At 41.9% G+C, this 15,171-nt stretch overlaps 1 protein-coding gene across 1 annotated transcript; it reads left to right on the top strand.

Moving 5' to 3' along the window:
• The first annotated feature begins 4,991 nt into the window (after positions 1-4,991).
• Positions 4,992-14,621, top strand: LOC116971570 (neuronal acetylcholine receptor subunit non-alpha-3-like). The gene is made up of 3 exons (XM_033018803.1): positions 4,992-5,132; positions 13,257-13,301; positions 14,483-14,621. Exons 1-3 carry the CDS (start codon positions 4,992-4,994, stop codon positions 14,594-14,596), a joined length of 300 nt encoding a protein of 99 aa, XP_032874694.1. The 3' UTR covers positions 14,597-14,621.
• The last annotated feature ends 550 nt before the right edge of the window (positions 14,622-15,171 follow it).

The following is a 15,171-nucleotide window of genomic DNA, read 5'->3' on the forward strand; positions in this document are numbered from 1 at the left end:
GCCGCCGCCGCCGATGCCGATGCCGAGGCTCCGGGCGGTCCCCTCAGGAAATGCCGCTCCAGGCCCGCTGGTAGGCCGCGAGGACGGGTCGAAAGTGCAGCCCGGAGAAAAGCTGCATCTCCGACCAGGTAGGGACCCTGAAAATTAGTTTCCCCCTTCCCCCCCCCCCCTCCCCACACATAAAAAAGCTAGAACTCCTTAAAAACAAAACACTAAACTAACTAAAAATAAGAAAAAAGAAATGAAAAACAGACAGCTGCAGGCTAGGCAGCCATACCCCCTACAGGTCGGCGCCATCTTGTGAAGTGGACTCGATAAGAAGAAGATTATAAAATACATTGTATATTTTATTGTGTAAAACTATTCACTTCAGAAAGCAAGGTTTATTATTATACTTACGGGTAAACTGTTTCCAGTGGTAAGAGGGTCATGAAAAAAAGCCGATAATTTAAACTGATCAACAAATGAAGGAAATGTGGCACGAAGACTAAAAATTATTCCCTAGCAATTAACATCTGCTGGAGGAATTCAACAGACTAAGCAATGTCTCTGAGGGGTGAAGGGAGGGGGGAGGAGTTGTCAATGTTTCAGATTAAGAACCTGCATTAAAATAGACCTGCTGCAGGCAATTGGCCAGAAATGTCAACAATTCCTTTCCCTTACAGATGCTGCTCGATCGTTGAGTTCCTCCGGCAGATTGTTTGTTGCTCCAGATTCCAGCATCTGCAGATTATTGTGTCTCTTTGACCACTCTTATGATCTGGGATGCACTATCTGGAAAAATGGAGGATGCCGATTCTGCACTAACATTCAGGAGGCACTGGATAGTGGGAAACATTTGCAGGGTTGTATGAAGTGGCTGGGGGAAAAGAGTAATTAATTGACACCTTCAAACTCCTGGCATGAATACAACAGGCCAAATTGACCTCTACCGTGCTACATCATTCTGTGCTAATTTCTGTAAACATATTTGTCTCTCATTGATGACCACTGCAATCTTAAGTAATTATTACATTCATTTTATATTGACTCTTGGTTCTTTAGCTAAAGAAATGTGGCTAATTACTGGACGAAATAATCCTGATTGTACAGGAGCCATACATGGATCAAAAGTACAAAGCATCTTTGCCATTGACGTTCATTATGAAAACTGTATCTGGCCCAAATATTAATTTTGTTAACTTAATGAAAACTGATCACAACAAATGTGTTGAATTATATAATGTGCCCAAGGCTCATATGATGATTGGTGATTACTGCTACATTTCATCAATAATTAATGATGGCATCAGAATTATCATCTTTGCATAAAAATGTAAACACATTTTGTAAATCTCACAGTTGTGCTTGTTTTCATGATATCAACCCGCCACAGGCTACGAACATCCTCACTTTAACTGGTTAAGATGTAATTGAAAATATGCAAACTGGTTATAAAATGCTTCCGGCTGGAAAGAGCAAGAATAAATGTGAAATATTATCACGTTAGATGATTCTTAGATTAATAAATGAGCAAATATAAATGTGAAGTATTATCATGTTAGATGGTCTTAGAAATAATAAACTATTAATTTTAATATTGTACCTAATTTTGAGTAGTATTCAAACAGTATCCATGAGTTATATTCCTATTAGTCTGTTATAAAAAAACATGTAAAGTAATGGAATTGATGGCAATGAATAAGGATGATGACCCCTTTGGCTGAAATATTAAAAGAGGAAACCCTATTTGATAACTGCTATTGATTTTGTAGATAGACTGGTTTATTTAAACTAAACAGCTAACTTTCAATCAGCATCATGGACAAAGCAAAATACAGGAGATAGAAAATAAAAGCACACTTCACTATCAATCAATCAACCTTTATTGTCATCTTGCAAGCAACAGTTGTACAGTGCAAAATGAAAAGACGTTTCCCAGGGAATACCGGAGCATCGCACATGAAATTTAAAACATTTCACACATAATAACACTAAAAACAATCCAGTCCCTGATGGAACAGTATAAATAGTTAAAAGCAGGTAAAACAACAACGTTAAAATACAATAAACCAATCATAAAAATTTCCGGGGCAGCTGATTTGAGTGGCCAGTGCCAGTTATTAAAGTGGCCAGTGCCAGTTATTAAAGTGTCCGTGCCAAGCCGCAGAATCAGGTGACTGTGAGTACAGAGTGACTGTTTAGCAGCCTCACAGCCTGTGGCAGGAAGCTGTTTAGCAGTCTTGTAGTCCGGGCTTTGATGCTGCGATATCTCTTGCCTGATGGCAGGAGATCCAGGTGTATGTGGAAGGGGTGCAATTTGTCCTTAGCAATTCTCTGAGCTTTTTTCAGACAGCGGCTCTGGAACAGTTCTTGTACCGAGGGTAGGGAGACGCCAATGATCCTCTCTGCTCCCCTCACTACCCTCTGCAGAGCCTTCCTGTCCGAGCAGTTGCAGGTGGAGTACCACGTATTTATGCAGTACGTGAGTACAGACTCCACCGTACCCCTGTAGAAAGTCCTGAGGATGTTGATGGGGAGTGAGGCCTGTTTGAGTTTCCTCAGGAAGTGCAGTCGCTGATGGGCCCGTTTGACGGTCCCAGTGGTGTTCCTGGACCAGGTGAGACTGTCTGTAATTTGCACACCGAGGAACATTATGCTCTCCACTCTCTCCACTGTGGTGCCACTGATGTTGAGGGGTGTATGCTTTGGCTGCGCCCTGAAGTCGACAACCATCTCCTTTGTTTTGTTGACATTTAATTCTAGATTATTTTTGCCGCACCAGTCCACTAGTTGTTTTACTTCCTCCCTGTACATTGATTCGTCATCTCCGCTGATGAGTCCCACCACTGTTGTGTCATCCGCGAATTTTATGATCTTATTGTCCCTGAATCTGGCAGCACAGTCATGTGTGAGCAATGTGAACAACAGCGGGCTGAGCACACAGCCTTGAGGGGAGCCGGTGCTCAGCGTGATCGACCCTGAAGTGTTCTTGCCAACACGGACTGACTGCGGACTCTCTGTCAGAAAGTCCAAGATCCAGTGACACAGGGTGGTGTTGAGGCCCAGCAGGGTTAGTTTCTCCACAAGTCTCTGTGGGATGATGGTGTTAAACGCTGAGCTGAAGTCAATGTACAGGATTCTGGCGTATGTGTTTTTGTTTTCCAGATGCATGAGTACTGTGTGCAGCGTGGTAGAGATGGCATCCTCTGTAGAACGGTTGGGGCGATAGGCAAACTGGAGGGGGTCTAACGATGAGGGGAGGCTGGCAGTAATGTGGGGTTTCACCAGGCGTTCAAAACACTTCATTATTATTGGGGTCAGGGCGACAGGGCGGTAGTCATTTAGGCAGGCAACCACTGGTTTCTTCGCTATGGGGATTATTGTGGAAGTTTTGAGGCATGTGGGGACAATGGCTTGACTAAGGGAGATGTTAAAGATGCCTGTTAGCACATCTGCTAACTCCTCAGCACATTCCTTGAGCACACGTCCTGGGATGTTGTCGGGTCCGACTGCTTTCCACGGGTTGACCTTGGACAGGGTTCTCCGTGTGTCCATCGGGTCTATGGTCAGGACTGGCTGGTCGGTTTGTAAGCAGGGACTGGCTCTCCCCTTGGGTGTGGTGTTTGCTGCATCAAAACGTGCAAAGAAGTTGTTCAGTTCACCTGGGAGAGAAGTGTCGGTGTCAGTTACCTGCTGCCTTGCCTTGTACCCCGTCAGTGTTTGGATTCCCTTCCACATCCTCCTGGTGTCTCCTGTGTCACAGAGGTGTCCCTGGATTTTCCCCGCGTAGGCACGTTTCGCTGCCCTGATTCCTTTTTCCAGTGCAGTCCTGGTAGATCGAAGAGCGGCTGTGTTACCGGATGATCTTCTGATTGTCTATTACAAATGTCTATCCCAGTTTTGGAGCGATGCCATATCTTTCACGTGGATACATTACGTGGTTTGAAACTTAACAGGTGAATTCGGAAGCATGCCAGACAGATTCACTTTTCTAGCAGTTGTCGGATTTGGATTAAATTTAACCTCGTGATCAGTTCCTTTAACTTAATAAAGTTGCTCATTCCCAGGATGCCATTGGACTTGATTTGTAAGGGTTGGTTAGACTGTGGTATAGTTGTTTATCAAAATAGGTGAATTAGGTCTGGCATCTTGAGTTGTGTTCAAGGCAAGATTGATAAAATGTGATCTGCGTACTTTTTAGATTGCAGGTTGATGAGCAAGAACAGATTGAAAATAGTAGCATCTCCTGGTTTGGAGGAATCACATCCTTTCTGAGGATCTTGTAAGCAATTACGCTTGTCTTGCATCAATTAGTTATCACTCCCAGAAGTTGTTACAAAAGGAGTATGTCAAGTGTCTTGAGCAAGCTGCAGAATCAAGATTACTAAAAGAGCAATTTAAGGTAATTTGGGGGGAAAAAAACATGGTGCCAAAGATATTGTGTATCTGGATTTGATCCAATATAATTAAATAGAGATGATAGACACAAAATGCTGGAATAACTCAGCGGGACAGGCATCATGTCTGGAGAGAAGGGATGGGTGATGTTTCGGGTTGAGACCCTTCTTCAAACTGAGAGTCAGGGGAGAGGGATAGTCTGGCAAACCATATTATGAAAAAAGTTAATAAATCTGATACCTCAAACGATGGGACCTACTACTGCTTCTATTTCTGATATTCCAAGATTGAAACCCTCTGATCCTCAAAAAAAAGTCTTAATACTATTCTCTGAGCACTGCAAAAAAAATTTGTTACATTTGCAAACTTTGTTTTTCCCTATCCTAACCCTAAAACTACAGAATGGATTATTGGGGCTGAGATATAGCAATGCTTCCCTCTGTACTTTTTCCCCAGATCTTTGTGCTTGGAAGATGTCTATGTTTCAATGTGGCAATTGCCAAAAATAAATGCCTTCTGTTTTGCTTTTATCAGTCTGCTTTTGATTTTTGCTGTCTGATCATCGTGCTTGATGTTCTCCTCCATCCTGCTCTGTTCCAGCTGCAAGAACGATGAAGTTCCTTGCGGAGATGGAGGATACTCTCTTGAAGAACTTGTTTCTAGGATATCAGAAGTGGGAGAGACCAGTGAGAAACCGCAATGATACAATAAGAGTAAAATTTGGACTTGAAATCTCCCAGCTCGTTGATGTGGTAAGCAGGTTTGTGAGTTGGTATCTGTGCAAAATGCATCTTAAACTGGTAGTCCAGCCCAAGTATTTTAAAATTAAATTTACTTACATAGAAAATAGGTGCAGGCATAGGCCATTCGGCTCTTCGAGCCAGCACCACCATTCAAGATGATCATGGCTGATCATCCAAAATCAGTACCCCATTCTTGCTTTTTTCCCCATTTCCCATGATTCCTTTAGCCCCAAGATCTACTCATTAATTGGACTTGTCTCTACTCATTAATCGGAAGCGAATGTCACTGGTCAGGTCAACATTTATGCACATCATAAATACCCCTGGATCTGAGTATCTTGCTGGGTTATTTCATAAGACAGTCAATAAGGAGTCAATCAGATATACAGTATATTCCTTTCCCTCAAGGACATTAGTCAATCTGATGCTTTAAAAAAAAAAACAATCCAGTAGGTTCAATGTCACTAATTAGTCTAGTTTAGTTTAGAGATACACCATTGAAACAGGCCCTTCAGCCCACCAAGTCCGCGCCGACCAATACCTGTACACTAGTTCTATGTTATCCCAGTTTCGCATGGACAGTTTATAGAAGCCAATTAATCTACAAATCTGCATGTTTTTGGATGTGGGATGAAACAGGAGCACCTGGAGGAAACTCACATGCTTACAGGGAGAATTCCCTGCAAACTCCACACAGACAACACCAGGCATCAGGATCGAACACAGGTCTCTGGCGCTTTGTAGCAGCAACTCTGCTGCTGCATCACTGTGCCGCCCTAATACCATGTTTACATTCTAAATTATATGATTAAAATTGTATTGTTATGTTGGTGTGATTTAAACTTGCATGTCCAGATCAATTGGTCAGGACTCTTGAGTTTAAACCAATAATACAGCTCTATAAGTGTAGTTAAGCACAGAAGCATGGAAAATAGGAACTGATGTGGGCCATTCAAACCATCAATATAATCAGGAATGATCCTTATTTTCCCAAACACCATATTCCTGTTTTCCCCCTATTCTTATCAATGACTTATCAATGCATCATGAGCACTAAATTGGAACAATTACAAGTGAATTACACTTTCATTTGCAAGGTTTCTGAGATGATGGGAAGGGGAAAGGTAGAAAGACAGGTATTGTTTCTCCTGTGCAGTGAAAAGCAAAGTGGTTGCTGGTGGAGATGCAGGAGTGAACACTAGAATCGCGAAGGGAGATATCAATTGGAATATTGGGGGAAAGATAGTGCAAAAAGGAACTGGAGATGCTGGTTTAAACTGAAGACACAAAAAGCTGGAGTAACTCAGCGGGTCAGACAGCATATCCAGAGAAAAGGAATAGGTGATGTTTCCAGTCGAGACCCTTCTTCAGACTGAGTAAGGGGAAAGGGATTTGAGAGATATCAATGATGATATAGGGAGATATAGAACAAATGAATGAAAGATATGCAAAAAAGTAACGATGATAAAGGAAGCAGGCAATTTCAGCAGTGGGCTAGGTGAAAACGAGTTACAGACAATGAGACTCAACAAGACAAAACTAGTACAACAACTTGGGTGGGGGAGGGATGGAGAGAGAGGGATGCATAACAGGGGAAAGATATCTGGTGATGGTATCATGTTGAAGGTGACAGAAATTAGAAAGGATGATCCGTTGTATGCAGAGGCGGACAGATGGAAGGTGAGGTCAAGGGATCCTTATTATTGTCCTAGATGGGAGAGAGCAGGTAAGAACAAAAGTGTGGGAAATGGAGTAGAAGCATTTGAGAGCTATGGCAATTGTGGCTGAGGAGAGATCTTGGTTAAGTAAAAAGGGGAATATAACAGAAGTGTTGGTGTGGAAAGACTTATCGCCAGAACAAATAAAGCAGAGCTGGAGAATGATATAAACAGAGAGAGCTGTCATCAGAATAGCTGTGAGAGTCCTTAGACTTGCAATAGGTATTGCCAGCTAAATTATCTCTTAGGGTGGTTGTAAAGATGTCAAGGAAGGGGAGACGAGAGTCAGAGATGGACTAGGTGAAAGTGAGAGCAAGTTGGAAATTAGCAGCAAACATGACGAAGACTTTGGTTAAGTACACAAGCAAGAATAAAAATAAATAGTAAGATTAAACGAGAACTTACCAGTTTGAAGTTTGATCGTTATTTTATGAGGAGTAACGTTGAGGGATTACGTGAAGAACCCCGCCAGGACGCATGCGTGTCATTCTTCAAAGCAGCGGTGTGAAATCACAGATAACTGTAATGACTAAACATAGTAAGATTAGAGAAGAGATACCAGTTGAGTATATGATCAAGGGTGGCAGCGGAGGGCACGTAATCCCTCAAAGTTACTCCTCATAAAATAACGATCAAACTTCAAACTGGTAAGTTCTCGTTTAATCTTACTATTTTACTTCGGAGTCACGTGAGTGACTACGTGAAGATTTTAAAGCTCTGTGATTTCATGCCGTGGAAACGAGTCCATGCATCACATCTGCCTTGATTATGGGAAGAATAGTGTTAACATCATTAGACATCAATACGATATTGAAAACCCAACGATAAATATATTAACACCAAATTATAGCCCCTATTTATGGGGTAAATTATATTACAGAACTTAAAATTGTTTCTGCAAATGTTCCAGGTTCAATGACTGGTTTGTTATAAAATCGTTGGAAAGTTTTCTCCGTTGACCATCCTGCTGTCTTGAGGATTTGGTCCATAGGAACATCCAACTTCATAGCTGCCGATGTAGCTGCAGCCCTGGTGGAGTGAGATTTAAAATGCTAGTGTCTACTCCAGCCTTATTAGGACCTGTTTTAGCCATCTAGAGATGGTCTGGACTGTCACTGTTTTGAGTGGCTGTTTGTAGCTGATTAAAAGTGACATTTCTTTCCCTCTGATGATCTTAGTATACTCCATATATAATAGTAAGTGTGTTACAATACAGAGACGATCATCTGTCGGGTATGCCCTGAATTCTGTTTTTAGGCCTGCTGACCCCTGTCTGTTCTGTTTGACTAATTCATGGATGTGAAAAGTTAAATTTCCAGATGAAATAGTCATGTTGTCCAGCCTTAGTTTCTGTAGTGACTGGACCCTTTGTGCCGTGACCAAGGCCATCAGCATGACTGTTTTCATAGTCAGTTTCTGTAGGGCCAGAGCTGTAGCTTGAGACCAGTTTCTTAACATGGTCAGTACAATGCTCACATCCCATATTTGGGAGTACCTGGTTCTTGGGGGATTAACATTAAAATGCCCCTCATGAGTTTGGTTACCAGGGTGTGTCCCAACAGAATGCCGCTCTGTTCCTTGCCACAGGTATGTTGACAGAGCACTTCTGGCGCAGTTGATGGCACTATGACTGAGCCTCTCATCGTAATTGAGGCTTGCCAGGAATTCCAGAACAGACAGGATGTTCATAGATCTGTGGGTGATGTTTATTGTTGTGACAGTACTTCCCATTTCTTGATGACACCAAGTACTGTTTTTTGGTGGACTGTCTGTGGGACGCTGAAATAATATCCACTGTTCGGTCCGTCAGTCCCAGGTGTAGTAGAGGTGCTTTCAAACTCTACAAATTAATAGGTTTATATAATTATGACATGGGTAACTTCCCCTTGTTGCGGGATGAACCAGTAAATTAGGTCTATGATGGATGGTGATGCATGGTTCTAATACCATGTCGAGTATCACCGGGACCCATGGTTGAGTAGGCCAATCGGGTACTATCAAAATACCAGACGCGGAGTCTTGCTGTATATTCCTTAATACCCGACCGATGAGGCAGAAAGGAGGAAATGCATAAATAAACAATCTCCCAATGCAGCGAAAATGCATCTGTTGCCACTGCCCCAGGTTCTGGTTCCCATGAACATAATTCGATAGCTGGTGTGAGCCTGGATGCGAATAGGTCGATATCTGGTGTTCCATACCATGCTGTAATTTCAGCAAATACATTTTTATCCAACATCCATTCAGTGTTTTCATTGAATTTGCGTGACCTGTTGTCTGCCACTAAATTTAGTTTACCTGGTAAGTAGGTAGCTATATCCAAATATCTCTCTCTGGATACACTATTGCCAAATTGTGTTGGCCAGATTGTCACATAATGTCGATTTGTTTCCACCCATATGGTTGATATATGCTACCATGGTGGTGTTGTCAATTTGTAGTCTAACATGCTGGTGATATAACCCAGAACAATATGACTTAAGGCCATGGAATGCACTTAACATTCCCAGGTAGTTTATGCCCAGTGTTTGTAATAATGATGCCTCCTGTGCATTCCATCTCCCCCACAGCTGGAGATGGAAATGGTAGCACCCCATCCAAGTGCACCGGCATCAGTTTGTAGTTCCATAGACGGGTAGCTGATAATGTTTGGATAGGAACAATGCCTAATGTTATCTTTCCACCATTTTAGTTCCATTATGGCCACCATATTCAAAATGACCACCATAATTTTTGAGTGCTCGTATTTTAGCCCTCTGTAATTTTTGATAATGTAAAGGTCCGATTTGTGTGGCTGGAAATGCAGCCACTATTATGCCAATTATTCTTGCTACAAGTCTTTTTTTTTTTTTTAATATTTTATTTTATTAGAAGTAAGTACAGTCATATGGCACCAAAGTGCCTAATATATATTTTCATAATACATTTTATGTACAACTTCTTTTTTTTTTTTTGTTACACTGAAAAAAGATTAGAATAAGAAAAAGAAGTTAGATAGTAAAGGATAGAAAGATGTGAAATATATAGTGTGTGAAAAAAGAAAACGAGTAAATGAAAAAAGTTGAGAGAGAGAATAGAGAGAAGAAAAGAAAAAAAAAAAAAAAAAAAAAAAAAAAAAAAAAAAAAAAAAAAAAAAAGAGGAGATCATTATTTATAGTCTTGACCAACCCTCGTCCAGTCCTGAAACAGTTATTTTTTACAGTTGTGTTGCACCATATGATTCCAAAAAAACGACGAATGGAGACCAACTCGTTATGAATTGGTCTGATTTATCCATTAGGAGGAATCGCATTTCCTCAAGATGAGCGGTGTCCAACATGCTTGCAATCCACATTTTAAGCGTTGGTATTGATGTACCTTTCCAAAATTTAAGAATTAATTTTTTTGCTATTATTAAACCATAGTTAAGGAATAGATTTTGAGATGTGTTCAATTTATTCCCATCTTCCATTACGCCAAATATAATCATTTCAGTATTTCTTGCTACAAGTCTGATGGATGGTTTTGTGATGTCAATGATTTTGCTGCAAGCCTCCATTAAGGCTGTAACCCTTTCTTTCGGCAAAGTCACTGACATGTGAACTGAGTTAAGGGTGAACCCCAGATGATCCATTGTGTTAAATAACATCTGTGGTCACCTCTAATGGGTACTGTATAGTAAGCATCTTTTAAAATGATGCTTGCCATGTAGTAACCTAGGAAATCAATTGCTTAGCAGTAACAAAGGTTTCCATCTAGTAATGAATATATAGTACGAAAGTATTCAAAGTAGTCAAATCTATGATGATGCGGCAACCACCATCTTGTTTACGATAAAGATTTTGGACACGAATTCCTGTGATACGTGTTGGGTTTCCTCCATTACTCCTTTTTTATATGGCCACTGTAGTTCAGCATGCGCTTTTGATTTTCCTTTGCCTGTAAGCACGAACATTCGGTTCGGTACATGCTGAACTGGAGGATTATGTTTTTGTATACATTCTATGGTATAACCCTATACTTCTGAAAATATGTGTCGGTAGTTAATTTATTCCATGCATCCAGATAGAATTGTAATCTCCCACCAACCTCGTAAGGAACCAGACCCACCTACCTCCATGGTTACTATTGGTAGGTTTGTTACTTTTTCGGCATCCTCCGTGGACATTGAGGCGCCGGTGTCTGGATCTGTAGTTGGGTCAGTGTTGAGGGTTAGCACATTCCCCAGGAAGGCCGGTCTGGGCCATGGCCTAAAAAGACTGATGTTGAGTGTTCCTGGCCTTTGAACTTTCACCAGTTTGTGTTGGCCGACTGGTGGTGCATAGGGGTGGTTATTTTATTTATTTTTTTTTTTTTTTGGCCGAAGTAGTTTTTAGACGTTGCTTTAATGAGCCCCAGGGTTTTACCCTCTTCGTCAAGTTCTTTTATCTGTTTTGATAAGTTGCCTCCAAATAGTAATATTGGTGGTTTGGAGGTTCCAGGTTTGTATAGGCCTGCAAATTAGGGTCTAAAGCCGGTTGGATGGCACTTCTTCCTAATGCTGTTTACTCGTATTGGTAGTTGCAAAATAAAGCCAGTGCATCCTGGTGATCTTGTGTCATGTCTTTTTTGTTTATTGTGCGGGCGAAACCGTAATTCCCGCGTTAGGACTTTCAGAACTTTCTGTAGTTTCAAGTCCCTGGCTCTGATTGAGGCTCCGACATGTTTTCAAATACACTGGTTGACACTGGGAACATTCAATTTTTTGCAGTTCCCTGGTGGTAAGTGTCTTGCTGTGGTGTCCAATAATGCCTGTCCTTATAGCTGGTTGAATGACAAGTAGTTGATACTTGCAGCTATTTTAGGTTCCAGGTTTTGGCCAGTTTGGTTGGGTTGAATAAACTGGGACACCATATCCAATAGGTTTTCTTGCACCCCATGTGCACTAGGGGTATGTTCTGCACCCCTCTTCAGGGTCAGCCCAGAATTGACCCCCTGTACTCCCCTCTGATGAGGGAGAAACACTGTGCAGCCCTACAAGAGGTACTGCTGTAGGACTTACTAGCTGCCCACTGTGACTAGTCTCCATCTCCCGGAGCCTGTCACTTTGGAGTATTTGCTCCAACAGCCGCTCCAACTGGCTCCAATGCTCTCGGGCACTGGCCACTCGCGGCTGCTCCAGTTCCTGCAGCCGCTCCAACCGGCTCCAATGCTCACGGGCACTGGCCGTCGCGGCTGCTCCTGAAATCGCTCCTGCTCCAGTTCCTGCAGCCGCTCCAACCGGCTCCAATGCTCACGGGCACTGGCCGTCGCGGCTGCTCCTGAAGTCGCTCCTGCTCCAGTTCCTGCAGCCGCTCCAACCGGCTCCAATGCTCACGGGCATTGGCCGTCGCGGCTGCTCTTGTTCCCTGCTCCCAGCCGCTCCAATGCTCTCGGGCACTGGCCGCTCGCGGCTGCTCCTGAAGCCGCTCCAACCGGCCCCAATGCTCACGGGCACTGGCCGCTCGCGGCTATTCAGAGTCGGACTCATCGGAGTCAACGACTCTGTTAGTTATTTGCTTCGTGGCCGGTGCGGGCGCGAAGTCGGGCACAGCTGTTCCCATTACGGGAGATTGGCGTGCCGTTGGCTGCTGCTGCCGGCTGCCCACAACGCCACGGTTCTCCCCCGCCAGATTTTTCGCAGCCTTCGTGGATCTGGTCCATGTCTCCACCTGTAAGGTAAGTGGAAGGAACGCAGAGTCTCCTTACCTGCTGTTCCCGGCTTTCAAATTCTGCCGTTAAGGGGAACGTTGTTCCCCCTGCTGTGACTCGTTGCAATGCGTGTAGCGATATGACGCGCATGCATCCTGGCGGGGTTCTTCACGTAGTCACTCACGTGAATCCGAAGTAAAATAGAGGTGAGTGTGGAGTATAGAGGAGGATTGAAATCGATCTACTTCATGTTTGTCATAAAGAATCCGAAATAACCTGGACCCACACGGGTTACCTTAGCTGCAGCTTTGATTTTCACAAAGTGAATAGAATTAAAGGAGTGATTGCTCAATGTGAACATTAGTTCAGCTTGCTAATGGGGGATGGAGAATAGATGTGCTTCAATTGAAAGAGGAGATAAAGGACCTTCACGCCATTCTCATGCATGCACACGTTGAGGAATTAGATATCCATCAATGAGATGCGTTGGTTCGAACCTGGAAACTCTTCAAGTGTTGAGAGTGTCATGGATAGCTTGGCTGTAAGTGAAAAAGACTGGCCACGAAGAGAAAGAATAGAGTCAACATTGGAAATTAGATCTTTGTCCTTGGACTAACGCCGCCTTTAGACAGTCCTATACCTAAATTGCAATGGATCCAATATTAAAAGGAAAATTTTCAACTTCAGAACTTTTGCTCAGATTGCATAATTAGGAAAATAAGTTTAAGATTGTGCTGCATTTGCTTGTCCATTTCATTTGTTACAGGATGAGAAGAATCAGCTGATGGCAACAAATGTTTGGTTAAAGCAGGTAAATACATCATTTTGTGGTCCCTAAGTACATTAACATCAACACAAATCATGATTAGGTAAGATTATGTGGCATATTTCACCCTCATTGACAGGTTGGACCATTAGGAGCTTCAGTTCAACAAAAAAGGGGAATATTCCATCATGTGTTCCAATGATGGCAAGTAATGGATTTAAAACCCTGTAAGGTTTTTAAAACCATTTAAAACCATGGTTTTCCTCATAATCATAAGAACATCGGGAAAGACACTGCATTTCGTTTGACAAACAAATGTCAATCAATCAATCAATCAATCAATCAAGCACTTTATTCATCCCCGAGGGGCAATTTAAAGGGCGCATTACAGTAGCTTTTTAAAAAGGAAAGGGACACAATCAACGAAGAGACAAACATTCAAAGCTACTCTCTGCACCAACCGGTCGACCGCACGAGCAGTGACCCGGCAAGGATTGGGTTGTCAGCAGCGATACAATAATAAAGAACACACAAAATGTAACACAAACATCCACCACAGCATTCATCACTGTGGTGGAAGGCACAAAAATTTGGCCAGTCCTCCTCCATGGACAGGACCAATGTATGTTACCAGTGATCCCTTTCTGTACTGATCCAATGGAAGTTAGTATGTTTAATTTAGAAGAAAAACATTGACAGTGGAAGGATTTGATCACAACCAAAAGAGCTTCAGTTTCAATATTTCCATTATGCTTTATAGTTTTCTTCTGTGGGAAAATACCTAGTTTCTAATTGACAGCTGCATATTTGAAATCATATGCACAAGGTCAGATTTAATTTTTGATTAATGATGGCAGTCACAACCTGCTCAGAGTAATAAAGGTTAGCAATTGTAATAAGAAGCTCATAAAAAAAAATCATGCATGCATTATACGTGTTTGACAGTACCTGTATAATTTTTATTATCTGAAAAATCGCGGGTGCTATGGTGAAATGTGCTGGACCATTGCTGAATAATCCTCCAGCATCATTACTTGGATCATTACCTTTAAGAAAATACCGCTTCTATCTGCTGAACATTCCTTTTAACTTGGATGTTCAATGCTATTTAATGAATTTTAAATGTTAATTTGCACCAATTATCCCTGTAATACAACCTGTTTAAATTGCTCTATCGTTGCTTCTAGAATTGTTTCTTGTAACAAGATTACTCTTTTGCATTGTAGGAATGGAATGACTATAAACTGAGCTGGAATCCAGATGATTATGGTGGCATTAGCATAGTCAGAGTTCCTTCTGAGTCCATATGGCTGCCCGACATTGTCTTATATGAAAAGTAGGTGCTTTATGTTTGTCCATCTTCCATGAAAATAACCTTTTAAAAAAAAAAATACTGTTATACCAGCAAGTTTTGATGAGATAGTGTTGAATGGGACTTGGAAGTGGCCACGATAGATAAAAGTACTGGTACTTATGTAGCCAAAATCCATCCTGGTAGCGCTAAGTAGTGGCAGCACAGGATGGACTCATATCCTTGCTTGCTGATGATAAATCAATAAGGGGGGCATATTTTACTCTACTCTCAAAATTTCATTTGAAGTAAATTTTGGATTTGGTATATGCTATTAATAGATCAATAATGAAAACAAAATGTCATTAATCTATCAAAGATGGATACAAAACGCTGGAGTAACTCAGCAGGTCAGGAAGCACCTCTGAAGAAAAGGAATTGATTTTTGTTGTGCCTGTCTTCAGTTTAAATCCACATCTGCAGTTCCTTCTTACTCATTGATCTATCAATGGCTGCTGCATGCTCCTGTATAATCAAATAATCACTTTAGTGATGACTATTTTAACTCAGCAGAATGTACCAAGTTTTGAATTTGATGTAGAAAAGATTGGTGTCGGAACATTA

The sequence above is a fragment of the Amblyraja radiata genome, chromosome 3, assembly GCF_010909765.2.
Source record: "Amblyraja radiata isolate CabotCenter1 chromosome 3, sAmbRad1.1.pri, whole genome shotgun sequence".
Lineage (NCBI taxonomy): Eukaryota > Metazoa > Chordata > Chondrichthyes > Rajiformes > Rajidae > Amblyraja > Amblyraja radiata.

What these genes read in the sequence shown, in the direction of transcription:
- LOC116971570 (XM_033018803.1), top strand. Translation starts at nt 4,992, where the DNA reads ATGAAGTTCCTTGCGGAGATGGAGGATACTCTCTTGAAGAACTTGTTT. An exon ending in TCTCCCAGCTCGTTGATGTG is followed by an intron (nt 5,133 to 13,256) that starts GTAAGCAGGTTT and finishes CATTTGTTACAG; the next exon opens with GATGAGAAGAATCAGCTGAT. An exon ending in CAAATGTTTGGTTAAAGCAG is followed by an intron (nt 13,302 to 14,482) that starts GTAAATACATCA and finishes TTTGCATTGTAG; the next exon opens with GAATGGAATGACTATAAACT.